At 41.0% G+C, this 25,474-nt stretch overlaps 1 protein-coding gene across 1 annotated transcript in view; it reads right to left on the bottom strand.

Annotated features, from left to right (window-relative positions):
- Positions 1–13,712: 13,712 nt before the first annotated feature.
- STK3 (serine/threonine kinase 3) overlaps positions 13,713–25,474 on the bottom strand; it is a 269,092-nt gene continuing 257,330 nt past the window's right edge. Inside the window, exon 11 of the mRNA XM_039524229.1 lies at positions 13,713–16,945. Within this exon, the coding sequence (XP_039380163.1) occupies positions 16,787–16,945 (159 nt within the window). The 3' untranslated portion in view covers positions 13,713–16,786. The remainder of the gene's footprint in view (positions 16,946–25,474) is intronic.

The raw sequence follows: 25,474 nt of genomic DNA on the forward strand, positions 1-25,474 counted from the left end.
GCTGTGCAGCTCTGAGTCAGATCCCTGACAGCAGTAGCCTGCCCACAAGCATAAGGCCCCATCCTGGCTCTCATCAGCTGAGTTACTTTTTGCAAGGTGACACCAAAAACTCTTCCAGTCCCAAGTCTCCCCAAATATGTCCTCCCTGAGTTCTTAATTCATTGACACCTGGACTGTCTCTCTCTCGTTTGTCACCCCAAAGGTGAAACCAGCCCTGCCAGTTATCAGCTCACTTTGGCGCACACACTGCACACCAAAGACCTGCTTTGGAAAAAATAAACTAAAAGACTACTGAATAGAAAAAGCAGGGATTGAAATCTGAAATAATAAGGGAAAGGAAACACATACAAATTCCACAGCAAATAAACAAAGTCACAACTTCAGGCTTTACACTTTCATATTAGATATCTTTTCTAATAAGAGTTACCTGTTACCTTAAAGCAGTTTTCCAGCGTAGCTCATAGCCATATGAGGGATCCAGCACTCATGGACAGCCTCCCACATTGAGACTGTCTCCCAAATTCTGGTCAAAACCGCTGAGTCGCAAGGCTGCTTTTACAAGGCTTCTCTCTCTCTCCACAGTAACTAGTTAACATGATTAACATGGTTAATCAGAGTGGGGAAATTCCCTCCTGACTTGCTGTTCCAGAGCCTGGTTGTTCTTTTCAATTTGAGTTGACTCAGTGTCTTTCCATTAACTCTAGTGGTGCAGCAGTGTCTTTTTCTGGGCTGGACAATGGCTTGAAGCTGGTTTCATGTAAACAATTGGTTTGGGTGCCTTTCCCTGCTTGATTGCTCACTGCCCTGCTGTGAAGTGGAGCTGAAGTTGCATCACTGATGATGAGTACAGTTTTCTATATAAACAAACAGAGCAATTGATCAGCACTGTCTGTATGTATATCTCATAGTGACCAGCAAGCTCAGTACATTACAAGCTTCCATTCAGGACCTTACTCAATATATTGAGTAACACAGTATGTAATCAGTTGGGTTTTTTTGGGGGGTGTTAATCCTTCTGTTCTCCCCTTTGGGGGTCTGGACCCTGACTGTTACACCTAAATGTAAAACTGCAAGGTTATGCTTTATACAATGGTGCTAAAATAGGGTCAGTATTCAGTGGGGGCACCCCTTTGTTGTTTGCTCTGAACAGGGGACTGCTGGCAGTAATGTGAAAATTAACAACTGAGGGACCAGTTGGATTTTTACTGGAGTCAATGGGAATCTTTCCATAGACTATAACAGGAGCTGGAGCAGAAGCGTAATGATTTAGAATGCTGAACAAAAAGTAATGTTACTTTCTGGTGATACTTTGTTACATTTGACTCAATCCCCACCTCCCTGCACCAGCACTGATAGCAGAACTAGACTCTTTAGTTCAGTTTCTGGCTATAAAATAAATTGTGTTTTAAAGGAGGAGTTTTGCTAATAAGATTTCCTCCTATTTCATCTGCAAAATTACCCAGCTTCTGCCCCTTTTATCTGGGCAGTCATGAATGTGCTGTGGAATTCAGAAAACTGATACAATTGATGGGCTGTAGAAATCAATTTTGTTAACCTAATTTAAAACATTTCAAAATGAAGTTGGGTTTTTGGTTAGGGATTAGGGCTGCTCTACTGTGTGCACATCCTGTTTATTAAAATTCCGGATTCTTTTGCCTAATTTGACCAAATAAGCACATAATTTCATTGGGTGTATAAACATCTAGGAATCCATTAAACATAATTATAATTACCAGCCAAACAGGGAGGGATCGACTTACCAAACCTAACACAACACTGTTGGATAGCTACTGGTAACTTAAGGAATATTGCATTATGGACTATAAACAAACCAGAATGCCATTGGATTTCCATAAAAGTAGCGCAATAAGTATTAGGTATCCTTGACTAATACAATGGAATACTAAGAAAATAGCCTATAGTTATAGTCAATCAACAAGTTATATCAGATATACCTACATTCAGTGGTCACACTTAAAATGATTTTTTTTCTTTTCCAGTTTTGCAAGCTTCCACCACTATGAGAGAGATTCTCTATATTTAGCTGAACAGAAAATGTTAGCTGCACCAATGTATATGCATAAAGGGCCTGATCCAAAGCCTATTGAAAGTGATAAACTCCAGTTGACTTGGGCTTTGGCTCAAGGCATACACCTGAACACGTGTATGATCAACACATTACTGAATATCAATCAAGTTATTTCTCTGCATAATTGTAGCGATGATACCAGGATCTTCACTTCGTAAGGATTAGTTAACAGGGAAACAAGGTTTACAGAAAATTAAGAGAATTGACACCATTTCTGTAGATACTTTATCAGCTATACCACTAACAATCTTAAAGCAACATGAAAGAAACATCTGCTCTTAAATTTCTCCGTTATGCCATGTCTAATTTCACCATGGACCATTTTCATATGAAACACTCTAAAGACTTTTTCTGAAATACAGTTTTTTTTTCCTATTATTTTATCAGGGAGAGAGTATATGGTAGCTTTAGTACCTAGCTTTAAAAGGGAGAGTTATAGACCAATCAGGCTAACTTCAATACTGGAACAAATTATTACACAATCAATTTGTAGGCACCTAAAGGATAAGAAGGTGATATGTAATAGCCAACATGGATTTGTCAAGATCATCTAATCCCAGACCAACCCTAACTTCCTTCTTTGACAGTATTACTAGCCTTTTGGCACAGTCTCATATGATATTCTCAGAGTAGGGCAATATGGTCTAGATGAAATTACAAAAATGTGGGTGCATAACTGGTTGAAAGGCCATACTCAAAGAGTAGCTATCAATGGTTCACTGTTAAATTGTGAGGGCTTATCTAGTAGGGTCGCAAAGGGTTCATTCTTGGGTTCAATACTATTCAACATGTTCATTGATGACTTAGATAATGGTGTGCAGAGTGTGCTTATAAAATTTGTGGATGATACCAAGCTGGGAGAGGTTGCTAGCATTTTGGAAAACAGGATCAGAATTCAAAAATACCCTTGATAAATTGGAGAATTGGTCTGAAATCAACAAGATGAAATTCAATAAAGGCAAGTGCAAAATACTGAACGTCGGAAGGAAAAATCAAATGCACAAAATACAAAATAGGGAAAAACTGGCTAGTGCCAATCCATGAGTTACAGTGGCTCACAAACTGAAAATAATTCAACAATGTGATGCAGTTGCAAAAATGGCTAATATCATCCTGGGGTGTATTAACAGCAGTGTCACATGTAAGCCACAGGCGATAACTGTCCCACTCTACCTGGCACCAGTGAAGCCTCAACTGGAGTAATGTGTCTACTTTTGAGTGCCAGACTTTAAGAAAGATATGGATAAATTGGAGAGAGTCCAGAGGAGAGTAACAAAAATGATAAAAGGGCTAGAAAAACTGGCCTATCAGGAAAGATTTAAAAAACTGGGCACGTTTAGTTTTGAGAAAAGAAGACTGAGCAGGGACCTGATAACACTCTTCAGATATATTAAGGGCTATTATAAAGAGAACAGGTGACAAATTGTTCTCCATGTCCCCTGAAGATAGGACAAAAAATAATCAGGCTACTCTGCAGCGAGGGAGATTTAGTTTAGATACTAGGAAAAGCTTTCCAACTATTAGGCTAGTTAAATATTAGGATAGGTTACCAGTGAGGTTGTGGAATCCCCATCACTGGAGGTTTTTAAGAACAGGTTAACCTAACCTTCATCAGGGTTGGTCTAGGTATGTTTGGTTTTGCTTGAGCATGGGCAGATGGACTAGATGATCTCTTGTGGTCCTTTCCAGCCCTACATTTCTATGATTCTATGATTTATAGAATGTATCCATAGACTGGTAATAAGGCCCTGAATTTGAAGAAGAATTTCACATTTTGGATACTGTTGCAAATGCCTGATAGAAAAATGATAAATCTGCATCTAGCCCCTCTCCAAGCAATCTCTAACCTAAATAAGCTCTGGGCTCTGTGAGCAAAAGGATTCTTCTTTGTATTTGACTGTGTACCAGATTGTAGTGTAATAAACATGAAATATCAGTTGCTGTATCACACTAAAAGCTTTGTGTGAGATAGATCAGTTCAGAAGCTTTTTGCCTTCCTCATTAATTTATTTTGCTGAATTTTTCCTTAAATCATCAAGTCAAATCATAATTGCTCTGGAAGCACAGAATGAACATTGGGAATTTAAAGAGAGATGCTATAAACATCCAAGACACATGTCCCTCTTCCATTAATAGGTTATTTCAGAGAGGAGAGAGAGAGAATAGGAGAGATCAATTTTAAGTACTGATCTCTGGTCTGAGAAAGCTGATTTAGGAAAGCTACATTTTATGATCCTTTTCAGGGATCAATAGGGAAAGGGTTCTTTTAATATAAAATTTCTCCCTTTGAAGAAATGTTTACTTGGACTAGAAAGTCCAGACATTCAACAAAGAACCTACGGTTTAATGCAGATCACTGAGGAAAACTCATAACAGGACACACTATTATGGTATATTTATATATTCTTCAATTTCTACAGTTTATTTTTACATTCAGAAAGGAAAGGCATACAGTAGTCTGAATAAACAGCATCTGTTAATTCACTTTCCTCTGTAGGACCCAGAACCTGCAAACATTGCACTAATACTTAACTTTGTTCACACAAGTAGTTCCACTAAAGCTAAGTCCACTGACTGTAGAGGGCATTTGGAGTGCACCAGGATCACAGGAGTGAGCCTAATGTTAGCATATAATCCTCATGTTTCAGGGCATAAACAGACCACTAATTGATTGGATTAGGAAGAATCTTCCATTATGGGCAGGTTATTTTTTCCCCACTTTCCTTTGTGACATTTGGTTCTGGCCACTATCAGCAACAGGACACTGCATTAGATGGACCATGGCTCTGATCCAATATGGCAACTTCTAATTCCTATTATCTTTTTTCATACCATATGTGGGGATGAGACTACAGCTGGTTCCAATCAAGTAGATTTGTAGCTTTGCAAATTACAGATCAATGCATGTATAGCAAACAAGCTGGAAATCAGGTTATTTAACTGCCAAGAGGTCTCTGTTAGTGACATTCCTAACTCTTAAAGCAGAGCTAGGAGTGCAGTTCCACTCTAACTTAGGTGGCTGTGTTTCCATCAGCTGTTACGGAACAATCAAACTTTGAATGAATACAGCACCTTTCTAACAAGGAACCAAACTACTTAGCCAACAGAGCAGCCATGTGAGCTTTGACAGATATGTATTTGTAACCGAGTTGGCACCCACCTCTCATGAGTGGCCCCTTCTGGTTGGGCATATCTGTGTTCTTTAGTTCTGGTGACCCATTTTGGTGGTTCTCAGGCAGATTTGTCAGTGCCTCTGTGCTCCAGCTGAGTCACACTGTCTGCATGTTAACCAGCACAAACTCCTTCCAGGGTATATGGTCTACCGGGGCCCATCTCAGTACCTCTTTGGTGGTGTCGCTCTCTAGTCTTCCCTGGGCTTTGGTCTTTAAGTATTCCTGCCCTGGTATGGGGCTGTATCCCCAGGGCTTCCTCCCTGGAGACACTATCTTCCTGCAACCCTCCCCAGGCTCAGTCCCTACTCAGTCCTAGCAAACAACCAGGAGCTCGCTCCATGCTCCCCCAGGCCCTGCTAGCAAACCATCCGTGGTCCTGCTGCTCTTCCAGGCAGCCAGGCCTGCAGTCCTTTCTTCTTCTGCTCCAAGTAGCATCTGACTACTACTTTACTCTGCAGCTCCTTTTATATGGCCCTCCTGGGCCCTGATTGGCTGCTTCCCCTGCAGCCACTCTAGCCTGCTCCTTCCCTGGGATGGCTGTGGCAGAACCCTGAGGCCTCCAGCAGGGGGCCTTTAGGCCTAGTCCACTCCATCACAGTATTAGTCTATCCATTTTACACATGGTAAACTGAGGCAAAGAAACAGACACAGATTAAGTGACTAGCTCAAGCTGGGAACAGATTGTAAAGAGGTCATCACTTCAGTATCCCACTCATAACATTAATACACAACCTAGATGAAAAACAGAACCCTGAACTAAGATCTTGAGAGATGAAAGATGTTCACTTCACCTTTTAAGGTCACCTACAAAAGATTCTTTGAACTTTTTGATGCTTTATAATGTGTACTATAAAGAAAATCTGAAAGTGCCTTTTATAAAGGTTTTTTTTTTTGCTTTTCATTTCTACCTTAGAAATATCAGGAATGTCACATCTGGTTTTGCTAGAGGGGAAGGATCTCAGAATCTTGATTGCAAACTATCATCCATTAGCTGATGAAACCAGGAGATTGAATCCTCAACACAGACATCCTAACTCTAAAATGTTCATTAGTCGTTGGTGTGAAACTCTCAAGGCCCATCTGCTCTCAGTTGCTCAACTTTCAGTCTTTTGACTCTTATGATGCCATCACTTCATTAGTTCTCAAGTCATCAGAAAAGTCTTTCAGGGTAAACATGGCCTGAACTAGTAATATGACAAAGAGAAGCAGAACCATGTTCTGCCTTCGCCCCCCACTCCTTTTTTGTGTGTGACACAAACCTTTCTTTCCTTCCTCACAAAGCAGCAAAATAAGGACACAAGCTCAGTTTTTTTTTAATTTGAAGGTCAGTCTTAATGGAACCCCGAGGTGTATATATCACCCTGTCCATCATGTGCAAACTTGTTTTGTTTCTTTGGGGCAGGAACTGTGTCCGATTCTGTGTTTTGAAAAGTGCTGTGTACATTTACAGCACTTAATGCTCATTAATACACATAGTTCCAAAGTTAAATGAATATGCTGTATTTGGTTTATTTTAAAAAAAGTTGTTCCATTCCTTTTTACAAATCCACTGCAGTTTCATATTTTCTATACAGCACAGTGAACAATTGCCAAAAGTAAACACTTTAGCAGTTATCAAAGTTCCAAACATGAAATGTTGAGTCACTAACATGTATTTGCAAAATATACTAACTTGTTCAATAATAAAAAATGCAGGTATTCTTTAAAATTTAAATGTACTTTTTTTGTGCAACAGGGTAAGGGGCAGTAATTTCCTGTACTGACCTAAACCAGCTTTTCCATGTGGAGCATTCAAACTACTTGTGGCAGGAATTATTGTGTGGAAGTTGTATTCCGAGCGCCTTGCTAGTCTTTCCTTTGTGAGTGATGAGACAAATTTATTAAAAGCTAGAACAAATTTTGCTAGGTGATCCATCATACCGTATTGTAGGGGGTGACCAATTATTGTTTGTCAAAGACCACACTCCAGAGAAAATAATAATAATGATAATAATGAGTAAATAAAAAGATTTGGGGGTCCATTTGAAAGCATCTGGCGGTCCAGATTTGACCTGCTGTCCACCTATTGACTGCCCCAGGCATATTGTATTATCAGCCTTTGATTAGATTTCCCAGTGTTAATCTACTTGGCATTGGTCTGGTATGTGTTTTCACATATCCAGTAAAAACAGATATTATTGAAAGCTGTATCTATGAAAATGATAAATAAAATAGTACCCAACAGGAACATATCACGATAAAATACTAATGTAGGGAAATCTTACATTCTCAAAAAACCAGTGCTCTACTGATTTTACACATGTTGAAGTATGAATTGTATAAATTACACAAATGGGAATCAGATGGTTTGGGTTTGTCTGCCCATATTTTTTTGCTCTTAGTTGTATTATCTTACCTGCAAAGAGTAAAAAAGAAAAAAAAAGTCATGTAACCTTTTTTTCTTTATGATTAAAAAGACCCATAAGATTTTTTTGTTCTTTTTTAAAAGAGATTTTCTCTCTACTTGTCCTTTACCTGATAAATACAGGTCTTGTCTAGCCTGGAAAATTCTGCAGTGATTAGTGAAATTATAGTCAAGTCTACATTACAGAATTTGTGAAGAATTGAGGTAGCTAACATGATGCTGACCATGCCTTTGCAGTTAGTGAAGACCAGCACAACTCATATTCGGCATCACATCAACTAATTGAACTTCTGTAGTGAAGAGAAGCCCAGTAACATCAGAAAAGCCAAGAAACTGGAAGCAAGCAATAGAGAAAGGGAAAGAATTTTTATCAAGACCATTTAAACCTGTTTTTGCTAATGTCTACTTAACTTTGGTGTCTAATGAACATTTTGGAGAAAGGCTGTCTTGGCTAAAGATTCAACACCTCATGCTTTCAATTGTGTATGCGGAAACAGGGATGCCCAGAATTTATATCCCTGATCTCTCAGGTTGAAAACAAGAAAAAATAAAAGGTGACTTACCAGTAACTCTAATTCTTCAAGAGCCATGTCCGTACATTTGCATCATGGGATGGTGTCCCTAGCATCTCAAGCTTGCAGAACCCTCGTGAAAGCCATGTCTATGGTCCTTTTTTTTCGGGAATGGAAGAGGAAGAATCTTTCAAGTTTAGGACTTGAAATATAAGACTGGGAAAAACAAGACTGGGACTTTTCAACTTGGAAAAGAGACAACTAAGGGAGGATATAATAGACGTCTATAAAATCATGACTGGGGTGGAGAAAGTAAATAAGGAAGTTTTATTTACTCCTCATAACACAAGAACTAGGGCTCAGCAAATGAAATTAATAGGCAGCAGGTTTAAAACAAACAAAAAAGTATTTTTTCATACAACACACAGTCAAACTGTGGAACTCCTTGCCAAAGGATGTTGTGAAGGCCAAGACTATAACAGGGTTAAAAAAAAAACTAGATAAATTCATGGAGGATAGGTCCATCAATGGCTATTAGCCAGGATGGGCAGGGATGGTGTCCCTCGCCTCTGTTTGCCAGGAGCTGGGAATGGGCAACAAGGAATGGATCACTTGATAATTACCTGTTCTGTTCATTCCCTCTGGGGCACCTGGCATTGGCCACTGTTGGAAGACAGGATACGGGGCTAGATGGACCTTTGGTATGACCCGGTATGGCCGTTCTTATGTTCAAGTCTTTGAATATCAGAGCAAAAAAAGGTTGAAGGTGACGGCACATGTATACATCTTGCAGGAGACCTTTCCACCAATAAACATACTAAACTATGAAAGCCTTTTTAAAATAGACTTAATGGGCTAGATCCCCTGATGTGGTGTTTCTGCTTTGCACTGCACTGCTGGTAGAATCTGACCATATAGCCATCTCAGCATGCAAAATGAGGATTGACCACCAGAAGCTGCTAGAGCCTTGTCTACACTAGGACTCCCACTGGGAACAGCAGTGTGAATTTTATTATAAACTTCCCTAGCGTAGAAAAGGCCTTAAACTGGTTTCACATCTGACTTGAGCAGAGTTCTTCCTGGCTATACCACTGTAAGTCAGAGAAGACCCAGGCCTAAAGCTTGCCATAGATATTATAAAGGAAATTATGTATAGTTAGCTTGTAGCAGTACATATGACATTACAGAACGCCCATCCAGTGTCTCTAGACCTTTAAAGTGCAGAAAAAGCAGCAGACAGTTCAGTGAGCAAAAATGGCAATTTAATGATAAATTAGACTGATGCTTTTAAAAATAAACAGACATAAAAAGTTATTCTGATTTTAATTTCCAACCCGTTGATTAAACCACTTCATATTCCTGGATTGGTCTCTATCATCAGAGCCCCCTACCAACTCTGGGGTATATTTCAGTTGGCATCCTATATTGTCTGACTGTCACATTTTAAAAAAATAACATGGACTTTGCCAATCTTTTAAAATATTCTGTGAACTATTTTTAAGAGCTAAGACGTACTATGTTAACAGTAGTGCATACACTAACATCTCTATCCAATTCTGTGTACATTGCAGTCAATGGGAATTTTACATTGACTTCCATGGGAGCAGGATTGGGCCCTAAATTATTAAGAATATAAAGAAATAAAGGTTTCTTGTCATATTCTAGACCAGGGATCAGCAACCTTTCAGAAGTGCTGTACCGAGTCTTCATTTATACACTCTAATTTAAGGTTTTGCGTGCCAGTAATACATTTTAACGTTTTTAGAAGGTCCCTTTCTATAAGTCTCTAATATATAACTAAACTATTGTTGTATGTAAAGTAAATAAGGTTTTAAAAATGTTTAAGAAGCTTCATTTAAAATTAAATTAAAATGCAGAGCCCCCCGGACCGGCGGCCAGGACCCGGGCAGTGTGAGTGTCACTGAAAATCAGTTCATGTGCCTCCTTTGACACACGTGCCATAGGTTACCTGCCCCGGTTCTAGACACAGTCCTTTTTAATTATATCATTTTTATAACTAAATGTATATGCAGCAGAAAGTGTAACAATCAGCTTATCACACTCTCTGATTAACCAGCTTGTATATAAAATGTTTTACAGAAAGCGTTACAGTACATAAACTAGCCAGGGCCATCAATTGCTTGGAAAGGTCACTAACAGATGATCTCATATACTTACACATTGCTTCATCAACAATGAACCAGATTTATATGCTAGCAGGCTCAATGTATAATGCAGCTGAACATATGGGTAGTTTGAACAAATCAACATTGTGTTTTCTGCTCTGGGTGTATCTGTGCAAATGCAGACAAGTGAGGAATAAATATGAAAGAACTAAAATGTGCACTAATAGCAGGAGTTTCTACTGTCCCCCTCAACCTTTTTTTGCTCTGATATTCAAAGATTAGCAACAGAACTGTGACCTCACTCATCATGGGTGCCACGTGGACAAATGCTTAAAGAAGAATGATTAAAAAAAAAAAAGAAATGGAACATTTGAATCAGGTTTGGGATGTTAAGTAGAGCAGCTCTCCCGGCACATCCCTCTCCAACCCACTTATGTTCCCATTGCACCAACAGAGCACCACAGACTAGATTTTGCACCATGCTGAGCACCCACAACTCCCTGGGAGCAGAGATATTCAGCATCTCTCAGGATCAGGCTACAAAACAAGCTCAGTTCACAGAGAGGGACGTCAGCAAGATGAGAGGGAGCAGGAGACGCTGCCACTTAGGCTCAGCTCCCTTCATGGCAGTCTGAGTAGGATTTCTGCTCTTTTCATTCCCTGCAGGGCAAAAATCAAAGAGGATGATCTCACCCTGAATTTGGATAAATATTATTATATATGTTTTAAGATGCAGATCGCAACACGACATGATTTTTGTACTTTGTTACAGTTTCTAAGAAACTGAACTGCAGAAAATAGTACAAATTTCACCAGAAAAAGGCATTAAGAAAGCAGCCCCCCTGGCCCTCCAGAGCTCCTACAACTGCTAATTATCCAGTGGGGGCACTTAATCCCTGATGATGCCCACATAATAGCTAAGAGAGTCATACTCAGCTCATCCTCTGATGTCCAAATATATGTGCTTGCCTGACTCACAGCCACTTAGGAATTGTATAAATTTTGTGCTGTTCAAAGACTAGTTCCCTGGCTTTCAACTTCATTCCAGGAGAAAAGAAGTGACCACGAAGCCAAACTGATCCACACACAAGAGGGGGAAGTGAATGCCCCATTTCCATTATGAGGAATGTCCCCACACAGTAGTGATGGAGAAGGGAGATGCTCCCCTCAACACACATGGGTAGCATAACAGATGCTGCAACCACATGCAGTAGCTTCGGGAACCATTGTATTAACGTTACAAAGGTTTTGTGTGTGTGTGTGTGTGTGTGTGTGTGTGTGTGTGTGTGTGTGTGTGTGTGTGTGTGTGTGTGTGTGTGTGTGTGTGCGCGCGCCCCTCCTCCAGGGAAGTACCTCCTCCAGGTGTGGTTTGCATATACTGGTTCAGACTGGTACAAAGGACCCAAAGAGACCAATGAAAGGGCTTCTGGTACAAAAGGCTGAGTTTAACCTGACAGAAGGGCCTTCATTTTGTTTCAACAAATGGACATGATCTTATGTCCAAGGAGAGGCCAAACCTTCTGGAAGTAAGGTTGCCAGGTGTCCAATTTTCAACCAGAACACCCGGTCACCTGGTGGCTCCAGTGAGCACTACTGGCCAGGCCATTAAAAGTCTGGTTGGTGGCGCAGCGGGGCTGGCAAGCTCCCTGCCCTGCTCCATGTGGCTCCCAGGAAGCAGCTGGCATGTCCAGCTCCTAGACAGAGGAGTGGCCACAGGCATTCCATATGCTGCCCCCTCTCCAAGTTCCAGCTCCGCAGCTCCCATTGGATGGGAATCACTGCCAACGGGAGCAGCGGGGGCTGTGCCTGTGGGCGGGGGCAGCGTGCAGAGCACCTTGGCCATGCCTCCACCTAGGAGCCAGAGGGACATGACACCACTTCCCGGGAGCCACCTTAGGTCAGCGCCACCTGGAGCCCGTACCCCTCACCCCCTCCCACACACCAACTCCTGCCCCAGCCCCAAGCACCCTCCTGCACCAAAACTCCCTCCCAGAACTCGCATCCCTCCTGCACCCCTCATCCCTGGCCCCACCTGAGCCCACACCCCCAGCCGCAGCCTTCACCTCCTCCCACACCCCAGCCTCCTTCCCCAGCCCGGAGTCCCCTGCTGTACCCTGAACACCTCATTTCTGGCCCTACCCCAGAGCCCTCACCCCCTGCCCCCATCCCGGAGCCCCCGCTTGCACCCCAAACCCCTCATCCCCAGCCCTACCCCAGAGCCTGCCCCCCAGCCAGAGCCCTCACACCCTCCTGTACCCAACTCCCTGCCCCAGGCTGGTGAAAATGAGCGCGTGAGCGAGGGTGGGGTAGAGTGAGCGATGGAGTGAGTGGGGCAGGGCCTTGGGGAAGGGGCAGGGCAAGGGTGTTTAAAATTAGAAAGTTGGCAACCCTATCAGGAAGGGTTGGAAGGACTTGAACCTGCCAGGATCCCCAAAGCCTGAGGAGTGACTTCTGGTACATTTAACTATGCATTTAGATATTTTTATTTTTTTTTTTGTTTTCTCTCTATGTTTTTATCCTTAAATAAATGTACCATGCTCTGGAAGAACGGTTTGGTCACTTATAAGCGCTGGCTTACATTGGTCACAGCTCCTGGAGAGAAAGAAAAGCATAGGGGCTGGACATTAGTCAGGCTAGTGTAGAGATAATCACAGTGCAACTGCAAGGGGGCAGCAAGGCTAACCCCTGGTCAGGAGATTGAGGGACGCAGGTCTCTGCCCAGAGAAAGGTGACGGATAAAGGCCTGAGCCCCAAGAGAGTATTCCTGGAGCAGACCATGGAGGATGGGGGCAGGGAGCAAAGGTGCAGTTCCCTGAAATTGTGACATGTAGCATCTCTCAATTTCACCTCTCCAGCCTCCTGTATCTGGGGGGTGGGATACAACAAAGTTTTTGGCTCAAGATCTGCCCCTTTCTTCTTCTTGGGGGAGAGGGAGGGGATTACATGTAGTGTGGTTACTACAGCCCTAGCAATCTAGTAATGCCTGTAGACTGCAACAGCCCTGTAGGGAAGAAGCAGCGAGACAGGTCTAGCATATGGAGCTGCAGTGCAGGAGAGAAACTACGTGAACTTTCACCCCCAGGCAACCTCTTTCATTCCCAAGCAGCGGACACTTGGGTTGATCTGTTTATGTCCTATATAAACCATCCAGCTCCTGCACTAGTATCCAGCTTCTCATGCCTGCATGGATACCTTGATCTGGATAGGGTTTCAAAACCTTATTTTCAGAGGTGTTGAGTACCACTGACTTCAATTGGAGTTTGGTGTACTCAGCAATTCTGAAAGTCAGGCCCCTAGCACTAAAGGAAGCAATGTTTTGAAATTTGAAACTTAAAGCACACTAAGTGAATGTCAATAACTAGCATTAACATGATTTAGCTTGAGATGGAGTGAACAACACAACACCCATAAGCGAAAAATACGTTTTTATTCAGATGTTTAGTGGTAAGTAATTATTTTTCAGAGATTTTTACGTACTAAACTTAAACATACAAAATGGGAAGCAAAAAAAGAAAATGCTGGGTTAAAATCTTACTGACTCTTAATGTGTCAGTAGTTCTCCTGGATTTACTGAAACGCTTGATGTTACAATGTCTGATTTCCTTTACAGAAAATGCTCATTCTTCAGTGGAGATAAATGTGGCATGAACATGGATGCTATGATTTAGTAAATAAACAGGAGAAAGGAAAACATAAAAGTACCCCTCTCTAATATAAAACCTATTTCTACATTTTACTTCTTGAACATAACTAAAGTTCTAATCTAGTTCCCTCTGAAGTCTGAGAGGCTTTTCACTCATTGCATCAGGCATCAGAGTTATTGAATTTTATATTAGTTGGGGGATATCAAGTTTGGACAGAGAAAATTCCTGCATCTAAGTTACAACATCTCAGAAGCAATGAACTTCACCATCCCAGGTGGCTTATTCCATTTCCAATTTTCACCATGACTTTTGGCGTTTCTCCTGTGTATGTGTAAAATTCAGTTGGGTTGCTTCATTTGAAGAGAAAGTGTGGCTTTCCAATTGCCAATAGAGAAGGGATGCGCTTTATGCCCTCATGCCTTTCAGATGTCATTAGAAAAGCTATAGCCTGTCTAGTGGCCTTTAACCTGGGCCCCCGCTGGGTAAGTATTACACACGGTGTGCACTAAATTGGAAAATTGGAAAATTTTCCAGAAGGCACCAACTCTGAACACAGTGTGTAAGCAGATGATGCTACCACATTCAAAACCAACATATAATATTTTTGGTGGGGCAAATGGGAGAAAATATGGGAAGAGAAAGTTAGCAATGATGCAGAGAGGCTATAGCTGGACAATGATGTTAATTGCCCACAAGGCACAGTGGGAAAGAGCAAATAAGGCTCTCTCCTTCTTGATGAGTCTATGCTCTCCATACATTCTTTCCATATATTATATCTTTGTGTTTGTACATACACATCAATGAATTTAAAGAAGAGATAAAGCAAAGAATTAGAAATTTATTTGAAATACAAGGTCTATATTCAGAAGTCTATGCTGTCATTTTCAAAAACTATATTAGATTTTACCATGCATCACTTCATTGTTTGTTTAGATGTGAGGCAGTAAAAGCACAATGTTGGGGCATCTTGATTTACTGTAGGTTTTCTGGATCTCTCTGAAGGGTTACTTCCCTTCCTTCTTTTTAAAAGGCAGCTCACATTTTTAAAAATTTATGAATCTACGAGGGTCAGCTGTTCTAACTGCCACAGTTAAAATGTATTTGAATTTATGATTTACAAGTTGGCATTACACACACACACACACACACACACACACACACACACACAGAACAAAAATGATAACAATGGCCATATACAACTCCAGAAAAAGCATTGGTCCCAGAAGGGTCAGATGTATGCTGATCAGTTTAAAACTCTATTTTCCTTGTTTAGTTAGACTGTTTAAAGATAATGCATGGTTTCCAAAGGCTCATGGTTCAGTATAAATGGTCCACATCTGATTACAGTAAATGCCAAGAGATGCGAGATGTTTACTAAACATGTAACAGAAGGATGCCCGTAACCCTGGGCAACATTAAAATCTGTATAGCTGCATTTTGCAAGTAATTATCATTATGTCTGATTTCTAGGGAAATATCTGAATACCACAATAATGTTAATTAGGCAAAAGGCAAAAATTGTGGCAATATTAATATTAATAGTGACCACAGTCGATAGTTCAGAAAGTGGATCACACTTTCATACAAATGACTGATGTATTTATTGCAATGTGATATATTTCACCTACCATATATTTACATGCATGAACCAGAGACAAAAAATGGACACAGATATTAACAAGAGCCTGGTCCTGCATTCCTTTTGCACCCAAAACTCTTACAGAAGACAATGGGAATTTTGAGTGTTCAATGAATGCAGGATTAGGAGTACTACAAAGCTTTGCTTCTTTTGGAGGCTTATTACAGATGAATACAGGTTTTCCATTGATTTTCTTTGGCTTTTAAATTAGTGTCCCTTATAGCTACATGTCTACAATACAAAACAACAACAAACAAAAACCTACTACAAACCAACCAGGTAAAAAACACTGGCCAAAAAGTGTAGCTGTTGCTTCATTACAAAACTATGGTGCAGAATGATGTTTGAAACTGGTCAGAATGTAAGAATTGCAATAGCAACTAGAAGTATATACCATAGGTGTGACTGCACTTGTTGCTTCTCCTGCACTATAGAAAAAATAAAACTAAGTAGGCACTTGTTTCCTTCCATAGTAGGAGACCACTCAGTGTAAGTAAGGGTGACAGAATTGACCCTTACATGAATGTTCTCCAGTGTAGCAACTGTGTGACTCATTTACAGCCATAGGCCCTGATTCAGGGCAGCACTTAAACACATGCTTAACTTATCAATGTCAGTGGAACTTGAGCACATGCATAAATGCTGCACTGAATCAAGGCTTTAATATAGCAGTGAGTTTCTTTTTTATTACATTCCCACGTTCAATTTAAACTAACCTGGCCCTTCTCTCCACAACTATCTTAATACCCCCCTTCCCCCCAAGTTTTAAAAAGTAAATGGGCATAAAAATAAATACAATCATCTACGAGTATATAATAAATATGCTACTAAATGGGAGAAAAATATATTGCAACATAAGGCCCTGTAGTGCTGCACAATCATGAAACACTTCAAAATCTTCCAGATATCCTAAACACTCTCCCATTGTACAACACAGTTACCACTAAACAGATTAAACTTCTATTACATTAAATATTTGAAAATAGAAGTGTGGTAAATGCACAGAAGAGTTTAATTGTGTTCCACCATCTTTGCTGAACACCATATACATGGTTCTGTCACTGATCCAAGTTTGCTTGGTTATGAAGCACAGTTTAAAGTTTTAAAAACACCTCTCATAACTATAGAATTCCTTCCGATTTACAATTTAACAAGTGTCCATATTGACTACTAGCACTATCTTTGAGAGTAAGACAAATTCAGAAATTCTGTTGCCTTCGTTTCTTTGCATCCATTGCATCCAGGATAGGCTGCCTCTTCGCTGTGTATCTTTGACGAAGCTCTTCAATTTCTCGTTCCATCATAGGGTCCAAAGCCGTTAACCTCATTTGCAATTCTTCTAAACTTAGGTTTTTTAACTGTAAACAACAAACAGTAAAGCAAAGATGTTTAATAAAATTGCTTCCAACAACAAACAAAAGATTGATAACTGTTAGTACTAATCATTAGTTTAATTTACCTTGGCAAGGTGAAAAAAGTATCAAAAATAGCAACTAGTGTAGTAGCATGAAAGTACATACATTCCCATTTACATCTGATTCAAAGCAGTTTCTGTATACCCTGCAAATAGACATATACCTTGTGTTGAATCAGATTGTAAAAAGCATGCATGTTAATTTATGGATGTAATTCTATGGATATGATGGTATCCAGGATAGTTACCACACCCAATCAAAAATGACTGGTTGAGCTACAGTCTCCTGTGGAACCCTAATAATAAGATAGACAACATCCACAAATAGTACTATGCCAGACAGTCAAGGTAAGAATTAATACTGATAAGAATTAAAAGGCTCTTGTGTTCCTCAATGGATCACTGCCATATCTACACAGGGCAAACTGCCAACAGAGTGTATAAATAATACACGCCAACAACATCCTGAATTCATGGGAAGGAGTTAGTTATAACCAACCTCTTTTTTTTTCTAAGCAGCACATTAATATTTTCTCAGAATGTTGAATGGGTCATTAATTGCTCAGGAGTCCTTTAAAAATTAATAATAATGAGGCTATTTACAAAGAAATCGACTCATTTGCATGCTGACTGGTGTGACTAACCAAAGCTGGATTCGTGCCAGCCAGTGGGGCATTGCAGGCACGACTTCCCATGCCTCTGCTTGCCAGAAAGAATCCACAGTTCATAGTTTCATAACTGAAAACAAATAATGGTGAAGTTCATTTTTATTGCCCTGAGGCAGCAAGATGTCTTTCTGCCCTTCACATTCCTGTCAGAGTCCTTTTTGTGCCAACTGCACTTCACTGGTTGCGAAGATTATCACCACAGTTCAGATGGCAGAAGGAATTTAATAAATTACAAAGCCCCATCCTAAGGGACAGTCTATAATTTGTCTGAATGTAAGTAAATGTTCTGACATGCTCAACAAACACACCACCTAACAATTGTCTAGGTCAGAAAAAAAAAATGAAAACATTTTCTGAATCAGCCTGTTTATTAGTCAATATTGAGTTCATGAATCCTGGGCAATTTTCCATCAATACAGTGTAATCTATTTTCCTTGGGGAATAAAATATTACTTTTGATCACTCTATCAGCATCTGAAGCATACAAATGAACAACACTGCTATTGCTATATACAGTCCATCTCCCTATGTTAGGACTAGTACTAATACACTATATCACACATAGTAGTAAAAAAAAAAATGGAGTGTCAGAACTTTAATTAGACACAGAGAGAACTGGAGCAGGGACTAATAAAAAACCATAAACAAAAAACAGAGCAAAACAAGCAGAATATCATGCAAGACAATTCTAGCATTAAAGTTTCTGTGAAAATGAGACATTAAGGAAGAGTTACTGATTAGGGTAAATCCTGCCCCCCTTCCCACACCTCCACAGGGACAAAGGGTCGTATGATAGCAGAACAGGTACAGTTCTGCCATTTCTTCAGAAAGAGCCAGGTGGAGGATACCTGTAGCCCCAAGCCAGAGTGCACATCCCAGTGTGCCTCGAACCAAGCTCTAACCAAAGGAGTCATTTGGGGCCAATAGATCTTCAACTATGAAAATCCAAGGCTGCAGCACTGGCCACGGAGCACCCCAAACGTGCTCTGCAGCTTGTTGGCTACGATTCTTTTCCCAGCTGCACATCTCGCTACTTGGGCTTCCACTGAGGGAAGGCATTGCCCCTAAATTCTAGTTGGATAAGTTGCTCTGCCCTACTTCCAGAAAGGGGCTGGGGGGGAGTGGTCACTATTGCCAGGCCACCAAGACACCCATTAATTTAGGGGGAAAGAGACAAGCAGCTTTTGTTTTATTGTTTTTGTCAACTATTAAATGGAAGTGGCATAGTAAAAATCAGGTGAGTTGGACATTCTTTAGGGAGCAAGATTGGGATGGGTGTTCAATGTAACGGGATCTAGGGTACAATGTAGAGGGTTTATGGCCTAATAGGCATGTGTTCAACTGACTCCAAAGAAGTGCAGGAGCTAAGGGGGCACACGGAGTTCCTATTTTTTAAAATTCTCCTTAACGCTTCTTTTTGAAACCCATTTGTGAGAGGATGGAGAGCTTTGGAGATCTGGAAAAGTGAAGGAACTACTTGATGGGATCCAAGTATAATTTCTTGCCTGTAGGGTGTACCTTTTTTTTCAGGACAGATCTTTATGAGGTTTTCATATGATCTTTACAGTCTGCCCTGGCCCTGATTTGGGTACTCAGCTGCCTTCTCTGGATAGTCACTATAAACACACCAAGAGGATTTGGGTCTCTTTATCTATCATTTGAGACTGGTCATCTACTGCTGTACAAAAGATTTTGTATACCTGGGCAGGGAGAAATGTGATGGGTGCATTTTTATTTAAATCTCAGAAACAGAACAAGGAAACAGAAACAAATGCATCTTGAAGACCACAGGCAGTTAAGCTGGAAATTACAGATTTGAAAAAAGTGAATTTAAAGAATCCAAATTTCCAAAGAATGAGGGATTTCAGAATGATCTCAGTCAGGTCACCGAAGGGATCTAATCCATTAGAATACTTGTGTGCATCAACGGATACCACTCTGAACACTGGAAGGGAGAAGTGAATATAAAAAAGCAAGGCACTTCATGTGAAAAAAGAAAGCAGAATTGGCTTGTATCTGACATCAGGTGCGTTGAAGCAGGCATGGCCATAGAAAAGCTATTGTATCAGTGTTTACAGAATTCTCTATAAAACAATCATTTTGTCATGATATCCCAAACTGCTAAGTATCATTCTAGAGACAAGATGGGACGTCTGTTGGTGAGAGAGACAACAAAAGATATTACCTCACCCATCTTGTCTCTCTAATATCCTGGGGCCGATATGGCTACAACAACACTGCATACAACTATCATTCTGACCTTTATATAAGCTTCCTTGGTTAACCCAAAGATAGTTACTTCTTGGCTTCCACCTATACTAAAGGTACTACATAACATACCTAACTACCTGCCAAGGCCCAAACATGTGATACGACATGGGACAAAGATGCTAAGTGAGGTACATAAAAAATTAGCCATGCAGGAAACTTAAAATGTTGTGGGATTTGTTCCTTTAGGGTAACTAACTTCCTATTGTCTCAGTAACCTGGTTCATTATATCTGATGCAAGCAATTTTCAACAATGAAAGTAAGGGAACACCTAAATTGTGTGGAATGTAAGTAACTGTGGGATTAAAATGAGTGACATCCCACAAAATGAAGTATGCTGTGCATTATGTTATTTTTAACACATCACTGATGTCTCACAGAGGTCTTTCAACCTCATTTTACTCAGAAGTAATTCAGTTTACATAGTTTTATTTTGCTTCCCCCTTTTTTTTAAATTATGGGAAACATTTCATGAAATTTCCCTCTGTTTGGGTAAAAAGCAAACTGAATGATCAGCAAAGTCTAGAGATCAACCGAGGGAGGCAGAAAAAGGCTCTTCTATCAAGATTACTATCAACATTATTTATACAGGATTAGGCAGAAATCCTGTTTTCTGTTGAATAGAGCCCTGTGTGATTAAGCAGCATATTGCTCTACCTGATAAAAAAAATTCCTTGAGCAATTACTTTACAGTGAAAAAACTCTAAGAAATTGAAACCATTCTAATTTTTCACTACTGTTACAAGAGAGGATAACTCTGAATGGAAAAGGCTTAAATTTTGCAAGATACAAATTAAAAGGTAGTTAAACAGGAAATATTTCCTTTTGATTCCTACTCTAAAAGCAATGGAGGTGGATGCTCTTAGTTTAGTTCTAACTGCAAACAGCTCACAATTTAAATCACCATAAATAATTTACCATGTAGTTTGCTGTTGAAGATCTCCTAAGGCTACCAACATCAGCAGGAAGAGAAAGGAGTTCTTATGCATTGAGCCATGAAGGCCATAGGAAACCAAAAAGCCTTTAAATTACATTTTGATAGCTTTTAAAATGCTGATAAACTCTAGGAGCTCAGTAATCAAGACAGGCTTGTCTAGCTTCTTAAATCTGAGGACAATAGAATGTTCATTTCCCACTAGGGTTGCCAGGCATCCGGTTTTTGCCAGAACGCCCAGTCGAAAAGGGACCCTGGTGGCTCCGGTCACCACCACTGACTGGGCTGTTAAAAGTCCGGTTGGTGGTGCAGGAGGGCTAAAGCAGACTCCCTGCCTGCCTTGACTGCGCGGGTCCTGGAAGTGGCCGCCATGTCCGACTCTTAGGTGCTGGGGTGGCCAGGGAGGCTCTGTGTACTGCCCCCGCCCCCAGTGCCGTTTCCACAGCTCCCATTGGCTGGGAACCATGGGAATTACAGGGGCAGTGCCTATGGGTGCGGGCAGTGTGCACTGCACAGAGCCACCTGGCTGCCACTGTGCCTAGGAGTTGGACATGGCAGATGCTTGCGGGAGCTGCGTGGAGCTGGGGCAGGCAGGGAGCCTGCCTTAGCCCTGCTGCACCGCTGACTGGGAACCACCTGAGGTAAGCGCCGCATGGCTGGAGCCCACAGCTTGAACACCCTCCTGCACCCCAACCCCTTGCCCCAGCCCTGAGCCCTCCCCCAGCCCACCTTGCCTCCCGCACCCCAACCTCTTGCCCCACCCCTGAGACCCCTCTTGCAAGGGTGTTCGGTTTAGTGCAATTAGAAAGTTGGCAACCCTATTTCCCACCAATCCCAGTAAAATAAAACTATTTTTTCTTTTCCAGGATTGTCTGTCCACAATCCAGCAACTGATGGACTGAATCCTCTTGCTGCTAACCTCAGTGAATGGGGATTCTGGTAAAGCATTCACCCCCCTGCTGTAACTCTCCAGAATGCTAATTAGTTTATCATTTGACTGTGGTAAACAGCAGTTCAAATTAGTACAACTTGCAACATTAGGAATGCATTGTGTACACACACACACACACACACTTATAATAGGGAAGATATGGACTTGTAGGCATGTAGTCTTTAAGAAGAAAAATTAGCATGTAGGACATTTTTTCTTTTTCCCCCTATATGGCATATTTGCTAATCCAATAGCCACAGGGAAAGTCACTAACAATGCAGAAAAGCAATGGGGAAGGAATGAAGGAAAGAGGTATCCATGGTGAGATTATATTAAATAATCTATTCTACAGCATGAAGCACTCTCAAGACACATTACTGCCAATACATAAATAAATAAATAAAAAATAATTAGAGGACCAGGGCCAGAGGGCTCTGTTCAGGCCATTTTGCTCTGTTCCTTTTGGTGCAAAGTAGCCAGATTTTGGCTATAAAGAATACTCCTTGTGGAAAGCAATTGATGTAATGCAACTGACACCAGTTCCTACACCAGCCTCCTCCCCTCCCTGGCATAGGGGGCCTGCTGGTGGAAGGAGGTGTCAGAATCGGAGCCTGGTGGAGGGGAGCTATGCTACACCAATCTTCTCATAGTATAAGGTCCCTTAGACTGCTTTAAGACCGGGTGGGGCTGGCCAGCAAAGAGTCACACAGCCATAAACAGTTCCCTAAACACCCCCCTTCATCCTGAGCTGAGTGGAGTATCTAGCCCCAGCCTAGAGCATTTAGTGAAAGTGTGCATTGTGGACCAGGACATTTCTCTCTATTTTTTCCACTAGGGCATATGGCTTTTCCACCCACAATTCAGCTCTAGATTGCACTGAATGTACATTAAGTTTTATTGTGCAGAAGGAAGGTCTTTTATTTTGTAGGCTTCCAATAAGCAGTGTTATACACACTTTGCAATGGAACTCTAGAGAATCTTCTTCCCCTGATAGTGGATTGGATGAGCCATACGAAGGGTATTTGTACAAAACATTTGGTTTGCTTTTAAATTCTTATTGCTTTCTGATGTCCAATTTATGCCAGGCTCTCATGTTAATGGGATGGACTGGGACAGGAGGAGAGTAGGTTAGTTTCTAGACATGAAAAAGGTTGTTTTAACCTTGGCACCACTAATTTGACAGTATCTTTAAACTGCTTCATCTCTGGGAGAGACAGGTCTGGCCGCATCCCATATATTCCCCCCAGCCAATCTGTCATAGGAGTTTGGAGTACAGGAGCGGGGGAATGGTGGCACACTGAATTTTGGGCTTTGCAGAAAGGTGGCTAATTAAATTACTTTGCAGAGGGCTGCAAATTTGCTTGCATCTGCCTTGGTCTCCCAACTTGTTTGTGACAGGCTCCAAAAAAGCCTGTGTAGCCATTTACTGCCCACACAGAGGCAGAACATTTGAGAGGGATCCAGGCAGAGTAGGTTCTACTGGAAACCCCAAATGCTAACCATTCTGTGACTCCCTTTGTACTTACTGTCAAGAGAATGCAGTGGATCAACTACTGGACTAGCAGACGGTCTCATGGGAGAAAAGGCTCTGGTTTTGTTTTTTTGATATTTGGAACAATTGAAGAGCTTGAAAAAAAAAGACCTTAAAATATTATTCGTAACATTAATGTGTCAGAAAGGTTTGGGCATGATCAAATTACAACAGGAGCCAACATTTTGATGAAAATTGGTACAATGTGTGGCATAAAATGATAGAACAAACAAACAGTCTATTTTATTAATAATGGCATTGGATTCTGAAATTAAACACAGGAGGTAGGAAGGCCCTGAGCAGATTTGAAAAGATACCAATTAAAATACAAAAGAGCTTTTCTAAAGCCCTGAACAAGTGCAACTTGGGTATTCTTCCACAGTTATTTAGCTAAAGCTTCAAAATAAAGATCCTCTCATACCACAACAATACAGGGGATCCTCATGCAAGGTCATGCAGGAAACCTGTAGCAGAACAGAGTATCTCGAATCCCAGGCTAGACCATCCTTCCTTGCAGGATGATGCTAGCATGGAAATTCAACCTTCTTTAGGTGCCACACCAGAGTCTGAAGCCCTACTCTCTAAACATGACATCTGCCAAGAGACAAGGAATAATCGTTCGCCAAACCAAGGAATTTCTAAGGGACACTGGATAGTAGTTGGCAAAATCATGGGCATCAAGTGTTGGTGTCATGTGAGCTTGCTGGACTATGGCACACTTCAGTAAGGTCAGAAGATTGTCTTCTCTGTAGAAAACATTGATTTTCTTGGTCATTAATGGGCCCACCCATTCTTCACACGCCATAAGGAAGAGGGATCTCTTTCTTCACATAGTGACCCCAGACATCCCTCAGAACTTCCAGGGCTTCCATTTGTGTGATTGGATCAAACTCTCAAGGAAAGTGAAACAAACATTGTCTATCACTGTTTTAATATAATGTCTTGGGTCCCACCAGAACCAGCTTCAACTGGGTCAGTGTTTTTTTCAGTGAAGCAGAATGAGAGCTCTTTTCAGAGAGTAATTCTTTCCTCTTTAGCTGGGTGAAGGTAAGCTGCCAGGCTGACCTAAACTATTGCATGTTCTGGAATGCAGTCCCAGGTGTTTGCTGTCCTGGACAAAAGCCCCCGGGGGTAGTTCAGGCCAAAATGGGAAGTGTGCAAATAGGTATGCCTTCTTCCCACAGGTATTAGAACGCTCTTGAAATAAAAGCTAAGAGGAGAGCAGTAAAGTGGCACCTACGTCCCATTTTCAGAGTCAGTAAGCAGCAGGCATTTCAGTGTGTGGATCTTGGCTGCTGGCTTGTCAGCAGTTTCTGGCACAAGACCCAGATGTGAGGAGGTCTCAGCAGGTCACATCATGCCATGATTCATAGTGAGGGGGCCTGGGAGACAGGAACTAGGGGCAGAGAGGGGGTTACTTGATTCCACTTGGCCAGCATATATCGAGGGCATCCAAACTTTTCAGGGGATGAAAGCCACAGTTTTGCTGGATGCAGCTCACTACAGTCTTAAGCTGCCCTTGACAACTAACAGGTAAATAAAAGCCCTGTGATGTTTTCAATATGCTAAAATTAGATTTTATTAATAGCTTTCATATTGCATGAGTTATCAGAGCAACCTTTCAGTCCATCAAATTAAATGATGGGACACTGCTGTTACACTGGTGAGATGAAAACAAGAAAATGCTTTTTCAAGGTTTAAATTGTTAATAAAATAGATATTCAAATAAAAAATAATCTGTATAAAGTTTGCTGTGTTTACTTGAAAAAACACATTCTTCCTAGCAACTGTTTAAATGAATCTTACAGATGCTACATGCCTTATTAAAGGCCTTTGATTGAAAAAATATGGCTTGTTAATACTGTATTCTGAGTCATCTATTTTCCCATCTGCTAGCAATTCTTACAATATGAACTATCAACAGAATGGCTAACAACAATAATTTTCTATGGCAATTGCAACAGTGGGTTGCCTATAGCACTTTCTAAGATTTAACCAGTGCATGCCTCAGATTATTTTGTTGTTAGTGGCCTCAAGTAACAGACACTCTTCCTTTCGCTCCATCTCGCCATTATAGTTGATTCCTTTATTTCTGTTGAGCAGAGTCTGTTTTTGTTTTATAGAGTGTGGTCCACTGAGG

The sequence above is a fragment of the Mauremys reevesii genome, linkage group 2 (assembly GCF_016161935.1).
Source record: "Mauremys reevesii isolate NIE-2019 linkage group 2, ASM1616193v1, whole genome shotgun sequence".
NCBI classification, from domain to species: domain Eukaryota; kingdom Metazoa; phylum Chordata; order Testudines; family Geoemydidae; genus Mauremys; species Mauremys reevesii.